Below are 20,333 nucleotides of genomic sequence, written 5' to 3'. Positions count from 1 at the left end.
TCCCCTGAGAAATCCTCTGGAAAGGTCTCTACTCCCAAATAATGAGCTCTCCAGGGCAGTGGTCCTCTGACCTCCTGGCCAGTAGATCTGGGCAGATTAGGTTGCTGTGTGTGTGCGCAAGTGTGTGTGACTGGGAAAGGAAAAGAACTAGATTTTGCTAAGCCCGAGTCATGGGCCAGGGGTTTCTCTTGCTTAGAACAGGTACAGTAGATATTGCCCAGTGCAGTAGATATTATTCAGCCCACTGTTCAGAAGAGAGAGTTTCAGAGGAGGAATGGGGCCCTTTCTGAGGTTTGCCACTGCAAATGACAAAACAGGAATTTGACCTCAGTGCCTGTGATGCCAGAGTCCTCGTCTGCGCAACAGCAGCTGTCTGTTCTCTCACCACGTCTGGTCTCCCACCAGGGATCTGCTTTTTGGAACAGACTGTCTGGTACCAGCCCTTGTCCAGACCCAGGTGCTGCTGGCCTCAGTCAAGGGTGGATTCCCCCAGGGCACCGAAGTGAGTGCCAGTCCTTCTGGTCATGAAGAGAGGTGGTAAGGAAGGTCACTTTCTCTGCCTTCTCTGGTCACAGCCAGGTTTCCCTGAGGCAAGAACTGTGGTTACATCTGAGCCACCACTGGGATTAAATTTCAGCCGCTTGGTTGCCTGGCTCAGCCTGGCTGGCCTCAAGCCCTGTAGAGCCAGTGTGGAGGTAGGCTGGACACATGCATCCATGCTGAGACTGTCCTGAGGAAGGGGGGTTTTCTTGCAGCTCTGAAATGCAACGTCTAAGGGGAGCAAAAAGACATCCTAAGGCTGCCCAGATCTGTCCCCAAAGGCCTTCTCAGATCTGCTCTTTCTACTAGAAGAATTGGAACTGCATTTCCAGGCCTCGAGCAGTTCCTGGTCCACAGCTGGAATTCAATTCAACTCATATTGGTCTAACGAAGTAAATAGATTGAGGTCCCTTCCTCCCCAGACTGTTCCAGGCACCTTCCTCTGTCCCCTTCAGTCTTGCGTCCTTTCTGGGGCATTTTTCTTTTCTTTTCTTTTCTTTTTTTCTTTCTTTTTTTTTTTTTTTTGAGAGGGAGCCTCACTCTATCACCCAGGATATAATGCAGTGGCACGATCTCAGCTCACTGCAACCTCCACTTCCCAGGTTCAAGCAATCCTCCCTGCCTCAGCCTCCCAAGTAGCTGGGATTACAGGTGTCCACCACCACACCGGCTAATTTTTGTAATTTTTTAGTAGAGATGGGGTTTCGCTATGTTCACCAGGCTGGTCTTGAACTCCCGACTTCAGGTGATCCGCCCACCTTGGCCTTCCAATGCTGGGATTATAGGCATGAGACACCGCACCTGGCTGGCATTTTTCTTGGTAAGGAAATTTACCATCTACCCCTCCCTACCCCCCAGGTCTTCTTTTCCTGTCCCTACAGTAGATGGATCTCTGGGAAGGGGCCAGAATCTTCCCTTTAGACCCTCAAAGTTTTGGAGTGGGTTTTTTTGTGAGGTTCTCAAAGCCCTTTGGAACCAAGTCCATGGCACTGGGAGTGAAAGCCAGGCAGTGGTGAGTGGGGGCGTTGGCACATTCAGTGGGGAGCAGTCCAGAGTTCCCAAGAGGGACCTAGGGTGCAGTCTAGATGGAAGGCTGGGGATCTGCCTTGAGGTTGCATTTGCATTGAATGCACCTTACTTTACTTGGGGTATTTTGAAGATGCTGTGGAGATTATGGGGATCAAAGCCCTCCAAAGCTATCCTTGGTGCCAATATTGGTATCCAGGGGAGGGAATCTAGGCATCTGGCTGTCCTGCCCACTGTCCGTGCCAGGGGCTTTGCCTACAGTCCCAGGAGGGAGGAGGGAAAAGCAAAGAGAGCCTGGGAAAGGAGAGGGAAGCAGAGGCCCTGGAGCTGGGGGAAAGGAGGGTCATTGGTATTCTGGGCGCTGAGGAGTTCCTGGCTGGGCAGCACTCAAGGCCCACCCACCCCCTGGCATCAGGCTGCACATTCAGCATCGACAGCCCTGGCCAGTAGGCCTTCTGGGCTCCCAGCAACGCCTGCATTTTGCACATTGGTTTGCATGACTGGTAATGTCCCTTCACAGGGCCACCCGCACCCCACCCCCACCCCAGGTCTAGAGATTTCCTGACTTGCTTTGCTTAACCCATGATTCTGCTGTCTAACCTCCATCCTTCCAGCTGCAAAGTCAGCTCCTCCTCTGTGCAGGGAGTGGGAGCACCACAGGAGCCAATGCCCAATCATAGCTGCCTCCAGGGAGGTAGCTACGGTCCTTTGCACCCCATTCTGCCTCCAGAAAAGAGTTTTCCATTTTTTTTTTTATTAGAGAGGGTGTCTCTTTTCAGGAGCAAAGCCCCCATTCTCCTTTCATCCACTTCTTACAGTCTAATTGACTCCCTCCTCCTCCTTCTTTGAACAACGAGAAGACCCTCCAGTTGTCCAACTTCCACCCCCCCAGCTGCAACATCGTCATCCTTTAGCTCAGCGAACGCTGGGCGAACGCTCCCTCCCCGCCCCTCCTGCCCCTCCTCCCTACTCCAAGCCCTCGGCTTCTCATCCGCTGAACGATGTCCTATTTCGCTCGTCCTTGCTCTTGCCGCTGCTGCCGGGAGCCGAAGCAGAGAAGGCAGCGGGTCCCGTGACCGTCCCGAGAGCCCCGCGCTCCCGACCAGGGGGCGGGGCGGCCCCGGGGAGGGCGGGGCAGGGGCGGGGGGAAGAAAGGGGGTTTTGTGCTGCGCCGGGAGGGCCGGCGCCCTCTTCCGAATGTCCTGCGGCCCCAGCCTCTCCTCACGCTCGCGCAGTCTCCGCCGCAGTCTCAGCTGCAGCTGCAGGACTGAGCCGTGCACCCGGAGGAGACCCCCGGAGGAGGCGACAAACTTCGCAGTGCCGCGACCCAACCCCAGCCCTGGGTAGGTGAGTGCCTCCGCAGCCCCGCCGCCCGCCGTGGGGTCGGGGACAGGGAGAAGGGAGTGCCTGCCTGGTCTGCGCCCCCCGCCTGTCAGCCCTTGCCTCGAGGCTCTGGGGCACCCAACTCGTCGACTCCTGACACCGCAGCGGGGTAGGCTGCTGGACAGCCCCGAGCGCCTGCAGCTGCTGCTGCCATCTCTGATCTACATGCTTCCAGCTCTGCCAGTGGCAGCCCCCCTGCTGCTCGCAGTCTGATCAGCAACCCCTCGGGTCCTCGCGTCTTCCCTGCTGCGCGCTCCTGTCCCAGCGCGGCCGCCGAGATTTCCGACCTTGTCCCAGGCAGGGCGGTAGCGTTCCGGATCAGTCCTTGCCTCCGTGCCCCCACGCACTGGCAGCTCCAGGAGCAGCGGCCAGCAACCCTTCTGGGGACACCTTACTGTAGTCCGGCAGGACAGCCGATCAGAGCCGCTCTAGGGGGTGGTCGGGGTGCCCATTTCGGCTGGAATCCCAACTCGGCTCCTTGCTCTGTGACCTTGGGGTAGTTAGTTGACTTCTCTGAACCTCGGGTTCCTCATCGGTGTCATGAGCAAAACATAAACAATCTTTTTCTCACAGTTGAGGTTATCAACAGGAAGCATTTAGGAGAACTGGCTCAGGTAGACATCAGTAACTATTAGCTGGAATTCGGTTACCACTATTGCATTCCTTCCTAGCACTGCCAGGGGCCTGGGAATTCCCTCTCCCAGGTATTTCCATATCCTGTCAGGTATTCCCCCACCTATTGGAATAGCTCTGCCTACATGGTTCTAATAGGACCAAGAGATTGGCGTCAAGTCCAAGGGGCACCATTATTATCTGCATTACTTAGATTGCAGATGATGACAGTAAGATCAGGGAACAGTGTTACCCTTAGACCCACCCACAGTATTACCAGTGCCTATGTTGCTATGGCTAACTTTGCTATTTATAACAGCATCATCCACATTTCAGATTCTTTACGAGAGGGATCTGCAACTGCTCGGCTGGTGTCATTGCTAATAGTATTATTAGTTTTGCTTCCAATAAAAAGGACTATTTATATGATGATTGCAATTACTCCTACAGGCCCTAAGGCCCTGCTTATATTGTGTAGGCTCATGTTGCTCCTCATGAAGCCGTTAAGGGGGTAGCAGAGAGCTTCCCTCCTGCTATAGCCAAAGCTCTGGCTTCTTGTGCCTCCCTGCTGACCCTGCTGAGTGCTGGAGCTCAGTTCCTATGGGACAGACCTTGGCTGCCGGCTGATGGGCATTCAGCATGGAGGTGGTGGGTGTTGTTAGATATGTGTACACACGTGCATGCCTACACACACACACACACACACAGAGAGAGAGAGAGAGAGAGAGAGAGAGAGAGAGACCTGGTCTTAACTCTCTGGGTTGGGTCTATGAAGACTGTGAGGGAGATGGACATCCAGGGTCAGACAGAAATGATGTGACAAGAGGAAAGTTTCCTGAACAGCTCAAGAAATTCAAAACAAGGGCAGAGATACAGACGCTGGAGCTGAAACAGAGAGGGGGATGTTGTGGCGTCAAGGGAACGGACCGCATGACTGCTGAGCTCTCAGGGTTAGAGTTGGAGAGGTGTGGCCTGCTCTGGAGGAAGAGAAGAGGAAGTGGAGATGAGTGGTGTGTGGGATAGAGAAGGCCACAGAACCCTGGACCCCTGGGTTCCGAGGCTGGTACCAGATGTGGGGAAGTCTGAGTTTCCTCAGGGCTCCTAGCTGCAATTGGGAGGCTGAGGCCCGAGACTGGAGAGACAGAGCTCTCTCAGAACTGCACGGGGCTACCCTCTTGGCCTCACTGGTCAGTGACTCCCATTTTTGGGGTCAAGGGTAGGTTGCCCTCCATGTTCCAGAGCAGTTAGGTCCTCACTGGCCTTAGGCCCTCTTCCCTCACTCTCCCACTGTCAGACAGAGGTGAAAGGGTGGTCCAGGGTGTTGACCCCAAAATGACTCCAACTATATGGGTCTCTGGGCTGCCCGTCAGAGAGATGGGAGCCAGGTCTGTGAGCAGCTCCAGCTCCAGCCCAGAGAGAAGGGAGGGAGGGCACCAGAAGGGGGCCAGGCCCAGGCCCTGGCACAGCTCAGATGCATGGCAAACAGTCTTCCCAGCACCCGGTGGGCACTGGCTGCTCCTGCCCAATGGTCCCCACTCCAGCCCCAGAACAGTCCTCCCAAGCACCCCGATGCCTGGAGCTGGTCTCCGCACCTCTAATCTGGCCCCATCAAGAACCTCGTCCCTCTGAAAGGTCAGAGAGAGGCCCTAAGCATCTGGTTGTGCCACTCCTCTCCCAACTCTGACCCTAGGGAATGATATCCAGACACAGTGGGGGAGATGGGGGTTATGATGGCAGGGAGGTGGGAGGATCTGGGAAAAGTAGGAAATTTCCCATCATCTCAGGCTTAGGAAAGTGCAGGGACAGGTATGAAGGCAGACGCTGAGAGGGCAGGGAAGATGGGGGATAAACAGTGGGCCTGGAATGGGAGTGCCCAGCCAGTGGAATAAACCTGATCTCTAGGAAGTCCTGCCTGTAGTCTAACCTTCAATTCTCTTGCTGCATCATTGGCCTATTCCATGGCATACCTGGATCTCCATGCTCTTCTAAGTTTAGCCCAACCCTTCAAGATGATGTAGCTCTGAGTCTTCTCTCCTGGGAGCACATTGCCCTCGTGCCTGACTTGGCTTTACTAGGGATCCAGGGTCAGCCCTATCCTTCTCTGAGCCTCAGTCTCCATTTCTCAATGTCACAACACATCCTTTTTATGAGAGTGTAAGTGCTTCGAGATCTTTGGAGGAATATTCTGGGTTCTAGAGCTTCTGATAGCCAGGGGTAGGAAGGGGTAGCCCCTCCCATTTATTCTCACCCCCCTTAGTCCACCCTCCAGCCCAAGGCTTTCACAAAAGGTAGGGTGGGGGAAGGGAGGGGCTGGATAGAGGCCAGACTGGCAGAGACAGGGGCTTTGTCCCAACTGATTTCTGAGCCAAGAGTTCCGGTGGGAAAGCCCGTGCCAGGCAGAAAGGAGAGGCTGGGAAGAAGAAGGGAGGAGGCAGCCAAGGAAGGGGGATGGAGAATGTTGGGGAGTAAAGAGAAGAGTTTCCTTACACATAATGGTGGGGAGGAAGTAGAGGAGAGGGTGGGCTCAGGAGAAGCTGTGCTTACTTGCGTTCAGTCTAGGAGGCCCTCCTGGAAAAGGCCAGGTGAGTATGGTGTCCCTGGAGGCAGGGACAGTCTAGAAGGCAGAAGAGGCTAAAGAGATACTATGGGAGAAGGCTCTGGGTTCGAGGAAGGAGTCTGGCACTGGGAGGAGCAGATGGAATTCTGAGTATAAGAGCACCCACCATTCATGCTATAAACTGAGCTCCTACTGTCTGCCTGGTGCTATGCATTTGTACAGGATTTTTAAGATACTAAACACTCTCAAAGCACATGGTCCTATCTCAACTCATGAGATAGTAATGATGATGCTTTTTTATAAGTAAGAAAATAAAGGCTCAGAGAAGGTAAGGAGCTTGGCTTAGGTCACACAGTGAGTTGACTAGGACTCGGGTTTTGGATCTGAGAAGAAATCACTTGCTGGGAAGATGGGGATCAGAAACAGAGAGTCCATGGTGATGTGAAGGTAGGGGACTTCTGGAGCCAGGATATGTGTGAACCCACATGGGTGTGGTAGGGAGCAGGGGGGAAGTCCATCCTGAAGTCTAACCCCATCTTTCCTTCTCATGTCCCTCTGTCAGCCTGCAGCATGGCCCAGCTCTTCCTGCCCCTGCTGGCAGCCCTGGTCCTGGCCCAGGCTCCTGCAGCTTTAGCAGATGTTCTGGAAGGAGACAGCTCAGGTAAGCAACCCCACTTGGGGTCACCGTCTCTGTCTTGTTCAGCCCTAACCAACTGCTTCCAGGCTTAGGGGCCCCAGGAAGAGAGAGAATTGGAGGGCTGTGGGGAAGCATCCAGGCTGGAACACTTGGAAATAAGGGCTGAGCTGTGAGGTGGGTTGGAGAAATCACGGGGCAGGACTAGGGAAGGGCACTGGGTGCAAGGCTTTGGGCCCCTAAGGTGGAGGATAGGGGATCCTGAAGCTAGGAGGTGGGAAAGGGGTGGAACTGGGAGAAACCCTGAAGGAGGCCCTAAAGGGAGCAGACTGGGAAACTGGGCTGGAGGACTCAGGGGGCGAGGTTGGAGGACCCTGGGGTGTGGTCTAGGAATTTTGGAGAGGAAGTGGAAGACTCTGAGAGCAGGGCAAGGAATCCTGGGGGCTGAATTGACTGGGAGACTTTGGGGGATGGGTCTGGAGACCGTCGGGGTGGTCCTGGAGGACCTAGAGGTAGGGCTGCAGGACCCTGGCCCCTGGCCCCTGGCCCCTGGTCCTAGGGGGGCCGGGGAATCCTGGGGCCGGAAGGAGGGATCCTGGAGCGGGGCTTGGAGGCCACCGGGTGGGACTCTGAGGGTCGACAGCGTTAAGTTCCAGCCGGCTCCACCCGTTCACAGAGGACCGCGCTTTTCGCGTGCGCATCGCGGGCGACGCGCCACTGCAGGGCGTGCTCGGCGGCGCCCTCACCATCCCTTGCCACGTCCACTACCTGCGGCCACCGCCGAGCCGCCGGGCTGTGCTGGGCTCTCCGCGGGTCAAGTGGACTTTCCTGTCCGGGGGCCGGGAGGCAGAGGTGCTGGTGGCGCGGGGAGTGCGCGTCAAGGTGAACGAGGCCTACCGGTTCCGCGTGGCACTGCCTGCGTACCCAGCGTCGCTCACCGATGTCTCCCTGGCGCTGAGCGAGCTGCGCCCCAACGACTCAGGTATCTATCGCTGTGAGGTCCAGCACGGCATCGATGACAGCAGCGACGCTGTGGAGGTCAAGGTCAAAGGTGAGAGGGCAGGGAGGTTCCGGAGGGAGGGAGGGAGGGAGGGAGGGAAGGGAGGACTCTTGCCTTCGGGGATCCCACAGTGTGAGAGGAAAGCAAAGGTAGCTGGAAGGCACAGCCTGGTTGGAAAAAGAGTGAGGAGACACAGGCCTTTGTTGTCTCCTTTCTCTCTTCAGGTGGAGGACATTCTACCCACAATCTAACTTAAGTCCCTCATGCTGTAGAGTGAGCACAATTGAACTTTATTTACCCTTGTGTACAGAGGAGTGACAGGGAGGGTGAGGGGAGGCCAGCGTGCTGGGTGCTCACCTGGCTCAGGGGTCCTCTCTGCCCTACAGGGGTCGTCTTTCTCTACCGAGAGGGCTCTGCCCGCTATGCGTTCTCCTTTTCTGGGGCCCAGGAGGCCTGTGCCCGCATTGGAGCCCACATTGCCACCCCGGAGCAGCTCTATGCCGCCTACCTTGGGGGCTATGAGCAATGTGATGCTGGCTGGCTGTCGGATCAGACCGTGAGGTGGGCAGGGGCTGTGGATTGGGGCTTCTATTGGCCCCTGAGGTGGCCATGGCCCCCCTTCTGCCGGGTGCTGCCTGCTGTGTCAGGCTGGACATGCAGGGCTTTTTGCCTCTGGGGGATGAGGCTGGTCTGAGGAGGGGAGGTGAGGACCCTGAGCATGTGCATCCCTGCAGTGCTAGAAGGACAGCCAGCTGTCAGCAAGTGTCTGCACTGTGGTGGCAGTGGGGTTCAATAGAATCAATATGGGCTGGCTCCCTGGTGAAAGCATCTGTACTAAGTGATTCTGTCCTTCCTCCCTAGGTATCCCATCCAGACCCCACGAGAGGCCTGTTACGGAGACATGGATGGCTTCCCCGGGGTCCGGAACTATGGTGTGGTAGACCCGGATGACCTCTATGATGTGTACTGTTATGCTGAAGACCTAAATGGTGATTAGGAGTGAGAGGTTCTCAGGGGACAATTTCCTACTCCCATGCTGCCCATAGGTCCTCCCGGGGCCTCTGCAGGACCTTACTATCCCTCCTGAGTTTAAGGGGGCAAGCAGGAGTAAGGAGACAATTGGAGTCCCTCTCTCCAAACACTGTCACAGAGGCAAGCTCATGACCAAAGTCTCAGCCAGGCAGCAGGATACCGAGTTTAACTCATCTACCACCTGCCAGGTGGACTCTGTGCATGACTCTGCAGAACAAGAAGTTTGGGCCCCATCTCTTTGAGCTCTAATATCCATCTTGAGGTTCTATTCAGACTATGATCCTATGAAGTAGAGTAGTTGACTCCCTGCCACAGATGAGGGAACTGGAGAAGCTTGCCCAGGGTTCCCATGGGAGACCAGAGTGGAAGGAGCTACCAGCTGCCTGATAACCCAGCCTTGTCTTCTCCACCCAGGAGAACTGTTCCTGGGTGACCCTCCAGAGAAGCTGACATTGGAGGAAGCACGGGCGTACTGCCAGGAGCGGGGTGCAGAGATTGCCACCACGGGCCAACTGTATGCAGCCTGGGATGGTGGCCTGGACCACTGCAGCCCAGGGTGGCTAGCTGATGGCAGTGTGCGCTACCCCATCGTCACACCCAGCCAGCGCTGTGGTGGGGGCTTGCCTGGTGTCAAGACTCTCTTCCTCTTCCCCAACCAGACTGGCTTCCCCAATAAGCACAGCCGCTTCAACGTCTACTGCTTCCGAGGTGAGCCCACCTCCCTGCAGAAGCTGAGACCAATCTCAGAAAGGCAGGGTTGAGTCCTAAAAGTCCTAACCCAGTCTGATCAGTTTAGCTCAGGGCTTTGCCATTTGCCTGAAGGGGTCGTGGGTGAAATCCAGCTTGTCATCTAGGGTTCTAATTCTGGGCATGCCCTCTGGTGTGGTGTCTGTCAGCTGTTTGGCCCAAGGAGTAGTCACCTTTTGGCCTCTCCTTATCTGCCTTCCCACCAGTAGTCCATGCCTTGTTTGCTCCAGCTGGGCTGCTGAATAAGCTCCCATCTCCTGTCAGCTTATTGGCAGAGCAAAGACGACCAACATTCTGTGAATTCAATGAGTAATCTGCCCAAGTTCTTCCAGTCAACAACCAAATGCCCTCAGGAGCCCTCTGGAGGATTTCCAGAAACTACAGCTTAAGAAGGTGTCAGATCTTTAACTACCAAATACTGGTGGATGGATACAATTCCCCCTAAAGGGAGCAAGACCTTAAGTACAGTTGGGAATAGAGATAGCTTTCTGCCCACATCTTATGGTTTGTTTCTTTTTTTGAGACAGGGTCTCACTCCGTCCCCCAGGCTGGAGTGCAGTGGTGTGATCATGGTTCGCTGTAGCCTCAACCTCCCTGGGCTCAGGGGATCCTTCCACTTCAACCTCCGGAGTAGGTGGGACCACAGGCTTATGCCACCATGTCTAGCAAATTTTTGTAATTTTTGTAGAGATGGGGTTTCACCACATGCCCAGGCTGGTCTTGAACTCCTGGGCTCAAGCAATCTGCCTATCTTGGACTCCCGAAGTGCTGGGATTTATAGGTGTGAGCCACTGCACCCAAACCTGCCCATATCTTATGTTGGGAGCTGGAGCGGGAGGCAGTTTCTGGGACTCTCAGATGCAAAAGGCCCAGGCCAAGGGTGACCGACAATAAGAGAGGCATTGCCATGCGGTGTCTCGGTCCTTCCCCAGTTTTAAGCCTGAAATACTGTTACAAGAGCTGGAAGCAGAAATGGAAGGAGCAGACACAGCCTTGAACCTCAGGGAGCACTTGGTCTGAAGGATGAAGACACAGCTTTTGCCATGGGAACCCCCAGCAAAGGGGAGACAAGATGCCTCACTCCCAGGATGAGGAGAGACTGAGAGAAAAGCATTACTTCCATTCGGACAGATCTGTGGACATATTTGGCTGGGGTTGGGGAGGGGTGGGGAAGTAAAAGTCCATAGGAAGACAGGTCCATCTGAAAAGACCTCCTGGAACAGGGGTAGTAGTAGTAGTAATAATAATAATAATAGTAATAGCTAAAACTTCTGTGTGCTGGCTATGATTGTGTGCCAAGCCAAGCACTGTTTTGGAAAGAAATGGCCTGGATCATGAGGAGGGGCAGGGGAGGGGGAATATGACTACATTTGGGACTACGATTGGTGGAGGACACAGGCAGCAAGGACACAAGGTCTGGTGAGGAGTAAGGCTCACTGGAGCAGGTGATGAGGGCAGGGACTCACTGTCCTGTCTTGCCTGGCTGAGCACAGACAGCCCTCAGGACTTTTCTTAGCCCAATTCCACCTTCACTTCATTGGTTTTCTGCTCTTGGCTCCCTTCCCTAGAGGACAAGTAAACCATTCTAAACTTCTGGTTATTTGAAAGGAGTAGGTCCCAGAAGGAGGTGGCCTTTTCCCTTGCCTACTTGCCCCACCACTGAGATCCTCAGGTGATGCCTGAAGTTATTCCTGCACTCTGCCCTCCAGCTATCCTGAGGGGATGACAGCCTCTCCCCTTCTATTTCAAGAATTTTGGAGGCTCGGTGCAGTGGCTCATGCCTGTAATCCCAGCACTTTGGGAGGCCAAGACCACTTGAGGCCAGGAGTTCGAGATCAGCCTGGCAAACACGGGGAAACCCTGTCTCTACTAAAAATACAAAAATTAGCCAGTTATGGTGGCACATGCCTGTAGTCCCAGCTACTTGGGAGGCTGAGACGGGAGAATCGCTTGAATCCAGGAGGCGAAGGTTGCAATGAGCTGGGATCGTGCCACTGCACTCCAGCCTGGGTGACAGAAGGAGACTCTGTCTAAAAAATAAAATAATTTGGGGATACCTGGGACACCTCACACCTTGCCCCAAGCCCAAGATCACAAGGTGGTGAAGCTATTTCATCCATCCTGCTGGCTCCAGCCCCTCCCCCTAGGGAATATCTCTCACCTGAGCCTTTCCTGACCACTCCAAAGTAGTACTTTCCATCACTCCATCTTCTAACTCTGCTCAAGTGTTCTTTATCTTGTAAGATTATAATATATGTTTGTTTGTCATCTCTTCTAGAATATAATTTCCCTTGAGGGTAGGAGGTTTGCTATTTTGTTCTACACTGTATCCTCAGTGCCCAGGGGAATGCTTGGCATGACACACTGTAGGCACTTGATGAATGCTTGAGAAATGAGTGACAAAGTTCTGGGATGCTCCCTGGGCCCCAGTAGGTGCTCCACAGGGAAGATGTGAGAGAATTGAGAGAATTCCATGGTGCAAGCTGTGACCTTGGAGGGCAGAGCTACCTATTCAGCCTCGCATCAATACTTTCCTCCTGCCACAGACTCGGCCCAGCCTTCTGCCATCCCTGAGGCCTCCAACCCAGCCTCTGATGGACTAGAGGCTATCGTCACAGTGACAGAGACCCTGGAGGAACTGCAGCTGCCTCAGGAAGCCATAGAGAGTGAATCCCGTGGGGCCATCTACTCCATCCCCATCATGGAGGACGGAGGAGGTGGAAGCTCCACTCCAGAAGACCCAGCAGAGGCCCCTAGGACGCTCCTAGGTAACTCGGATCCCTTATCCTAAGGATGTCTTGATTGAAAGAAGTTGGGGGCAGAAGAGGCAAGCCCAGGCTGATGCTAGGGTGATGGATGGCATGACTCTGCCCTGTCCTTTCTCAGTAGCTCAGGGGTGCAGGGCACCTTTCCTGTCCCTCTCCCAACCTTTGCTTTTCCAGTAAATTCCACCCCCAACTCTATGGAGCTAGAGATGCTTGCACTAAGGAGCTGCGCCCTGGAAAGGTGGAACCTGCCTTCTTTGGTCCCTCTTCCGCCTCACACACCCAAAACAGACTAGAGTTTTCACAGAGTAGGAGGGAGACAAATGACCATGTTCTCCGGGGCTAATGATGGCTCACAGAGCCTTCTCAAGTGTTGCCTCAACAATATGGCTGGGGTCAAGTTCTTCCAGTGTGGCGCAAGGACCACCTGTCCTCAGGGCGGGCTCTTCCCTATTCCCCAGGGCTCACCCTCCTGAGCCCTACTTTTCTCCCCTTCCCTTTTTCCTTTCGATCCTTGGACAGACGCTGTCCCTGGTGCTGAACCGTTTGTGCTTTGCCTAGAATTTGAAACACAATCCATGGTACCGCCCACGGGCTTCTCAGAAGAGGAAGGCAAGGCATTGGAGGAAGAAGAGAAATATGAAGATGAAGAAGAGAAAGAGGAGGAAGAAGAAGAGGAGGAGGTGGAGGATGAGGCTCTGTGGGCATGGCCCAGCGAGCTCAGCAGCCCGGGCCCTGAGGCCTCTCTCCCCACTGAGCCAGCAGCCCAGGAGGAGTCACTCTCCCAGGCGCCAGCAAGGGCAGTCCTGCAGCCTGGTGCATCACCACTTCCTGATGGAGAGTCAGAAGCTTCCAGGCCTCCAAGGGTCCATGGACCACCTACTGAGACTCTGCCCACTCCCAGGGAGAGGAACCTAGCATCCCCATCACCTTCCACTCTGGTTGAGGCAAGAGAGGTGGGGGAGGCAACTGGTGGTCCTGAGCTATCTGGGGTCCCTCGAGGAGAGAGCGAGGAGACAGGAAGCTCCGAGGGTGCCCCTTCCCTGCTTCCAGCCACACGGGCCCCTGAGGGTACCAGGGAGCTGGAGGCCCCCTCTGAAGATAATTCTGGAAGAACTGCCCCAGCAGGGACCTCAGTGCAGGCCCAGCCAGTGCTGCCCACTGACAGCGCCAGCCGAGGTGGAGTGGCCGTGGTCCCCGCATCAGGTAATTCTGCCCAAGGCTCAACTGCCCTCTCTATCCTACTCCTTTTCTTCCCCCTGCAGCTCTGGGTCACCTGACCTGTAGTCCTTTAACCCACCATCATCCCAAACTCTCCTGTCCTTTGCCTTCATTCTCTTACCCACCTCTACCTATGGGTCTCCAATCTCGGATACCCACCTTGTGGGTATCCCAGCTCTCCGCGTCTTTACCCTGTGATCCCAGCCCCGCCACTGACCATCTGTGACCCTTCCCTGCCATTGGGCCCTCCACCTGTGGCTCACATCTCGCCAGCCCCACAGAGCATCCTCAGGCCTCTCCAAGGGTCCTCATCACCTATTGCAGCCTTCAGGGCTCGGCCTATTTTCCACTACTCCCTTCATCCGCCTGTGTGCCGTCCCCTTTAGCTGCCTCCTATTGATCTCAGGGAAGCCTGGGAGTCCCTTCTCACCCCTCAACCTCCGGAGTCCAGGAGAACCCGTACCCCCACAGAGCCTTAAGCAACTACTTCTGTGAAGTATTTTTTGACTGTTTCATGGAAAACAAGCCTTGGAAATAAATCTCTATTAAACCGCTTTGTAACCAAGCTCTGGTACCCTCTGTCTCCATCTCCTGCTGTCCACCCCTCTCATTTCATGGGTCTGTGTCATGGGGAGCACTTGGATGCTTCTTCTCTGGCTCCCTGTCTCTCCCTGTCTCTGTGTGTGTCTTGGCCTCTCTTCCTTTTTCATTTTCGGCTTCTCCCCTTCTCTGTCCTGGCAGTCTAACAGCCCCTCATTGTTCCCCCAGCCTCTCCTTCTCAGGCCTGTCTACACTTTCCTTCCTGGCTGCTAAGATCCCAAAATTTGACTGTTCACATTACCCCTGGAGAAGTCATCATCCATAGTCTGAGGCAGTGCTGGGAGTTGTAGTCCCTCACTCCTGATGAGGAGAAACCCCTGCAGCCCGGAGTGCATGTGTTGTGCATTTATATTCACTTCCAATCCATCTTGGTGGTGCCAAGGGTCATAGTAACTGAGGGAACCGAGGGTCTCTCAGCATAGAGGCAGTTCCCTGGCATTCAGTTGCCCTCACCCCCATCCCCTAGCCCTGCATCTCAGCAGGGGGTGGTATCTAACTCTCATCCCACTACCTACAACTTCCGTCTTCTCCACTAACTCCTGCACTAATGATCATTCCCTACTCTCCAGAAGGAATGGCTTCACCCTCCCCAGACCCAAAGGGTCTCAAAGTACCTAATGCTGGAGAAGACACTGATCAAAAGCAAGTGATGGAGAGTGTGAAGGAAGGAATCAGGTTCTGGGGTCTGAGAGAAGCCCTCCCTACTCAGGAAGGCTAAGATTCCCAGTGGAGGTTCCTGGAGAAGGCTGGGATTCCCTTAGCCCTAGGACCCCCGTGTTAGATGGATCACATCCTGAGTCCCACCCAGGCTTACCCATGTCAACTGTTAGGTCCCTGCACAACTGGCCTTGGAGTTCAGCCCTGTGGGGGATAGGGAGGGGGTTTGGTGGGAAGAGGAGCACAATTGGAGGTATCTACAGTGTCTTAGTTTCCCCACCGGGAGGGTAAGTGAGAGGTCTCCTTGGCTGCTGTTTCAATGGAAAGAAAGGGAAAACTTTCTGGTTGTGTAGAGTAGTTGTCCCCAAAAAGGGAGAGGGAAGATGACAAGAAGAAGAGTTCTTCACCCGACTCTGCCTGCGCTGGGTTCAGGTTCTGTAGCCCACAGCCAGGGGGAGGGGCCCATGGTTTGGGTAGGGGACCAAAGACCAAGTTTGAGAGCCTCTGTCCCCCAAGGTTGGAGGGTTGAATGGGAAGGAGCAGAAAGGACAACAGGAGGGACAGGAAAGTGTGAGGAGTGGGAGGGGAGTTCAGAATTCTACCCTCTGTGGGGCCTGGTGCTTAATGGGTTAAATGAAATACCTCTTCCTCTGGGGTTGGGAGGTGGGCAGCACCACAAGCTGGGAAGAAACTATTGGCAGGAGGGAAGATGACAGAAGGAGTGCTGCTGGAAAAGCTGATTCATTTCACCCAAAACAGCTAGGTCATCCCAGCAAAATTCTTTGAATCCACTCCAGCTTCTCCTCTCTCCACCCCTACTGATTCCCACCAGGCAGTGGGACCTGTGGCCAGGCCAGCGTGAAGCACTGTGGACCTTGGCCATGGCTTCTAGAGGTGGATGGTAAAGTCTGAAGGGTTCTGCCCTGGAGTGGTTTTGCCTCTCATGGCTGAGGGCCTTGACCTTACCATGGCTGAGGGCCATGACCTACACAGTTGGTCTGTGGAGCCATCTTCCTTTGGGTCATCTGAACCAGAAAGGATTGGAAACTGACAGCTCCTGTAGCACCCAAGCACATCCTAAGGACAGCCACCTCCTACCCCAGGATCCAGAGAGAAAAAGTCCAGTAAAGCAGATGGCCTAGCCAGATGGAGCTAGATCCAGGCAACAGATTGCAGACCTTCAGGGTAGTGTGTTAGTCTAAGAGGACTGCCTGGAGGAGAGGGAGCCAGAAGGAGGGATTGAGATGGATTCTAGGTTGGAGAACCTGCAGAAGGCCCAAAGTGGAGTTGGGAGAGGGAGCCTGGTAAGTGGAAGAGTCTGTGGATATAAGAAGGGGAAGTGAGAGGTTGGGTGATGTTGAGAGAAAGCTGCATGTGTGAGGCCAGTCAGCACTGCAGGACAATGGGAGCTGCTGCGACTTAGTTCCTAAGCTGGGGGAGAAGGGGCAGGGCCTAGAGTGAGGAAAGTGGGCTGGATCTCCACTAACCACTTCTGGGACTGGCTGACTGCCCAGTGGACAGCAGGAGGAATGGTTAGTATTCACCTGGACCACACCAATATCAGGTCTCAGGAGCAGTCAAGGGATACCACCCTCCACTGTTGCTGTGGTAATCCTTCTGTCCCCTCCTTCACTTCCATTCATTCCACCTGGACTATACAGAACTGTGCTGGGACCTGGCACAAAGACAAGGGGGTGTGGCACTAAACTCCAAGCCTAGAGAAGGAAAATGACCTGCCCAATATCACACAGAAGCCAGATAAGAGTTTAGAGCTATAACTTTCTGTGCCCAGTATCTTTCTCCATTGTGGGACTGGGTTCTCAGGGCTCTCCTGGCCACTTCTCCCCAGCCCCTTTTGGGCTGGGCTCACACTGGTGGCCATAACAATGGAAGGCTGAGCCAATGCTGAAGTCGGGAGCGGGAAGAGGAAAGAAACCCAGAACTCAGGGCTGGGTTGTGACCAGAGACAGGCTCTAGGGAGAACTTTTAGGGTGCTGTTATAGCTTCCAGGACAGAGAGACCAGGGCTGGGGGACCCTCTGCACCCTCTCCTGGAGGGCTCAGGCTGCAGAGTGCGGCTGCCTCGCTCCCCCCGCCTCACTTCTTTCCCCCTCTCAGGTGACTGTGTCCCCAGCCCCTGCCACAATGGTGGGACATGCTTGGAGGAGGAGGAAGGGGTCCGCTGCCTATGTCTGCCTGGCTATGGGGGGGACCTGTGCGATGTTGGTGAGTGTTGAGGGACGGGGGGCAGATTTGAAGCCTGGCCCCTGCCACAACGTGCTACTTCTGGAGGGGGGAGGGAGAACATTGGTTTTGGCCTTGTCATTAATGAGTCCCTGTTTTAGGCAAGTTGCATAACTTCTTTGAGTCCTACCCTCAATTTTCTTATCTAAGTGAAACCAAAATGCCTCTCATAGGGGGTCCATTTGAGACCAGTGCAAAGCATACTCCTGGCATTAAATCGGTGGTCAATACATGACAGGCTCCATTCTCCTGGAGAGGAGAGCCACTGCTCGTTAGGATGGAGACACAGGCCGGAACTCCATCCCTCACCCTGGTTCCTGTCTCTTAGAAAAGGCACCAGCGCCCCTGCCCAAGAGCCCCTCCAGGCTCCTGCTACCCCCTCATTCTCTACTAGCTCTTTTGCACCGCCCTCCTGCCCCCCTTAGTCCCGCCCCTCTCGGCCTGCGGTAGTGGAAGGAGACCAGCCCCTTCCAGGGGACCTGGCCCTCTGGGTTTTGGGGCCCTAAGATGCCCGCCCTTATGTGCCGCAGGCCTCCGCTTCTGCAACCCCGGCTGGGACGCCTTCCAGGGCGCCTGCTACAAGCACTTTTCCACACGAAGGAGCTGGGAGGAGGCAGAGACCCAGTGCCGGATGTACGGCGCGCATCTGGCCAGCATCAGCACGCCCGAGGAACAGGACTTCATCAACAGTGGGCTGGGAGACAGGGCGGGAGGGGCCCCCGCCATATGCTCTCACTCTCTCTCACTCGCCTAACCGCCTTCCTCATTAACCCATGCACTTATTCCTTGGTTTTCTCAAGCGTGCATTCCCTCACTCATTCGTTCACTCCCCTTCTCATTCTCTCTCCCTTCCCACCCTACGCTTAGGCAGTGGCCTTCGGGAACGGAGAGTGGAGGTTCGCGCAGTAGAGTGCGCCTGTGTGGGCCGGGCCACCGTGCAGGGGGCCGCCTCCAATCCCTCCAACCTCCCTGCTCTCCGACCTCCGTCGGCCTCCTCCGACTCCAACTCCAATCTTGTTGAAAGTTTTGACTCTTTTTCCAAAACTCCCCTTTTCTAGCCTGGGTTGATATCTTCCTTATTCTCCCACCCCCATTCCCCTGCTTTCCATCTGGCCCTTGAGCAGAGGCTGGGGTAGAAGAACCCGACAAGGGCAGGTGCTGGATCGCGGGGAAGGGTTTCCAAGGCAGTCACCGCAGACCGCCCGGGAGCGGGGAACGGCCGCCATCTGCTGGCGGCTGCGCTCACTGCACGCCTTCGTCTCCCTAGACCGGTACCGGGAGTACCAGTGGATCGGACTCAACGACAGGACCATCGAAGGCGACTTCTTGTGGTCGGATGGCGTCCCCCTGGTGAGAGGCCCCAGTCGAACCCCGCCGTCTAGCTCACTTCCTCTAAGCACTTCTGTTCCCTACCACCCCCACCCCTCCCGACCCTGTCCCCTTCTTTTTCCGGCCTCCTTCCCTTTCTCGTGCCCTGTGCCTCTTCTCCCTGGGCTCTCCTCCCTTCGTTGTGTCCTCTTTCTTCCCTTCTGGCTCCCATTCTCCCTCCCCTAAAGTCCCTGCCCTCTCCTTTCCCCTTCCCCGGGAGATCCCCTACCCCCTAGCCCTAACCTTCCCTCTCCTGGGGCCCCGCTCACCAGTCCTCCTCCCCAGATCCTCTAGGCCCTCTCCCGGTGCTCCTGGTGTAGGAGCTCCTCACCACCTCCTCCGTTCCCCCAGCTCTATGAGAACTGGAACCCTGGGCAGCCTGACAGCTACTTCCTGTCTGGAGAGAACTGCGTGGTCATGGTGTGGCATGATCAGGGACAATGGAGTGACGTGCCCTGCAACTACCACCTGTCCTACACCTGCAAGATGGGGCTGGGTGAGGGCAGGCAAAGGAGGGTCCCAGCAAGGAAGTGGAGGGGTGGGCTAGGGGACCAGAGGGACTGATGTTTGTAGACAGAGAGTGCAAAGCAACATAGAGGAGTCAGAACGTGTTCCAGACCATGGGAGAGCTAACAAGTTACGTGGGTCCACTCGGAATCCCTGATCTTTTTTTGTCATGTTGTGGCCCATTTTTCTCTTCCCCATGGAGATTCTGGGAACTGTCACCCACAGAGCCAGGCTCAGTTCCTAACTGTCTTCCTTTGCAGTGTCCTGTGGGCCGCCACCGGAGCTGCCCCTGGCTCAAGTGTTCGGCCGCCCACGGCTGCGCTATGAGGTGGACACTGTGCTTCGCTACCGGTGCCGGGAAGGACTGGCCCAGCGCAATCTGCCGCTGATCCGATGCCAAGAGAACGGTCGTTGGGAGGCCCCCCAGATCTCCTGTGTGCCCAGAAGACCTGTGAGTGCCAGGAGGAGGCAGGTGGGAGTGGGAGACAGTAGCCAACAGTAGCCTTGGACTCCACTCAAAGTCCTGCCTGTCACTGGCCATGTGACCTTGGAGCCATCACTGCCCCTCTCTGAGGCAAAGGGGAAGAGGTGGGCTGGAGGCTCTGGGGTTCCTTCAGTGCTGATGTCTGATAACATGCAGCCACATTCTGGGCTCTTACGGGCTGAGCAAGAACATCAGAGGGCAGGCTCTGAGGAGAGGAGAAGGAAGAGCCAGGGTGGAGGGTGAGTGTGTGTCTTCCCCAGGCCCGAGCTCTGCACCCAGAGGAGGACCCAGAAGGACGTCAGGGGAGGCTACTGGGACGCTGGAAGGCGCTGTTGATCCCCCCTTCGAGCCCCATGCCAGGTCCCTAGGGGGCAAGGCCTTGAACACTGCCGGCCACAGCACTGCCCTGTCACCCAAATTCTCCCTCACACCCTGCGCTCCCGCCACCACAGGAAGTGACAACATGACGAGGGGTGGTGCTGGAGTCCAGGTGACAGTTCCTGAAGGGGCTTCTGGGAAATACCTAGGAGGCTCCAGCCCAGCCCAGGCCCTCTCCCCCTACCCTGGGCACCAGATCTTCCATCAGGGCCGGAGTAAATCCCTAAGTGCCTCAACTGCCCTCTCCCTGGCAGCCATCTTGTCCCCTCTATTCCTCTAGGGAGCACTGTGCCCACTCTTTCTGGGTTTTCCAAGGGAATGGGCTTGCAGGATGGAGTGTCTGTAAAATCAACAGGAAATAAAACTGTGTATGAGCCCAGGCAAGTTGGATGCTTCTGTGTGTATGTCCGTGACAGACAGAGAGAGGTGTGGTTGGGCAGGGCATCATAGGATACATAGAGCTTCGGGGTTTATTCGCTTCCAAAGGTCAGAGACGTCCCCAAGATGTCAGCAAGTAGAACAGTGCCAGAATAGCTGCCAGGAAGTACTTATGGAATGAAGGAAGGCACAGGGGTTGGG

At 55.5% G+C, this 20,333-nt stretch overlaps 1 protein-coding gene across 3 annotated transcripts; it reads left to right on the top strand.

The window, feature by feature from the left end:
- The first annotated feature begins 809 nt into the window (after positions 1–809).
- Positions 810–20,134, top strand: BCAN (brevican). 3 transcript variants are annotated; one of them, XM_008974515.5, is made up of 14 exons: positions 929–2,909; positions 6,681–6,779; positions 7,429–7,803; positions 8,139–8,313; positions 8,614–8,741; positions 9,199–9,492; positions 12,078–12,299; positions 12,858–13,502; positions 16,892–16,999; positions 17,548–17,706; positions 18,285–18,367; positions 18,737–18,881; positions 19,153–19,343; positions 19,637–20,134. In XM_008974515.5, the coding sequence occupies exons 2-14, from the start codon at positions 6,689–6,691 to the stop codon at positions 19,742–19,744; spliced, it is 2,724 nt and encodes a 907-aa protein (XP_008972763.1). In that variant the 5' UTR covers positions 929–2,909; positions 6,681–6,688; the 3' UTR covers positions 19,745–20,134. The 3 variants fall into 3 exon arrangements, 2 of the variants coding, with proteins under 2 accessions (XP_008972763.1, XP_003821093.1); XM_003821045.5 differs by having other exon boundaries at positions 931–2,913; XR_008625522.2 differs by lacking the exon at positions 18,737–18,881 and having other exon boundaries at positions 810–2,913.
- Positions 20,135–20,333: the final 199 nt, after the last annotated feature.

This window comes from Pan paniscus, chromosome 1 (genome assembly GCF_029289425.2).
Source record: "Pan paniscus chromosome 1, NHGRI_mPanPan1-v2.0_pri, whole genome shotgun sequence".
NCBI classification, from domain to species: domain Eukaryota; kingdom Metazoa; phylum Chordata; class Mammalia; order Primates; family Hominidae; genus Pan; species Pan paniscus.
The sequence above is the reverse complement of the archived record's forward strand: the minus strand, read 5'-3'. Positions and strand labels throughout refer to the sequence as shown.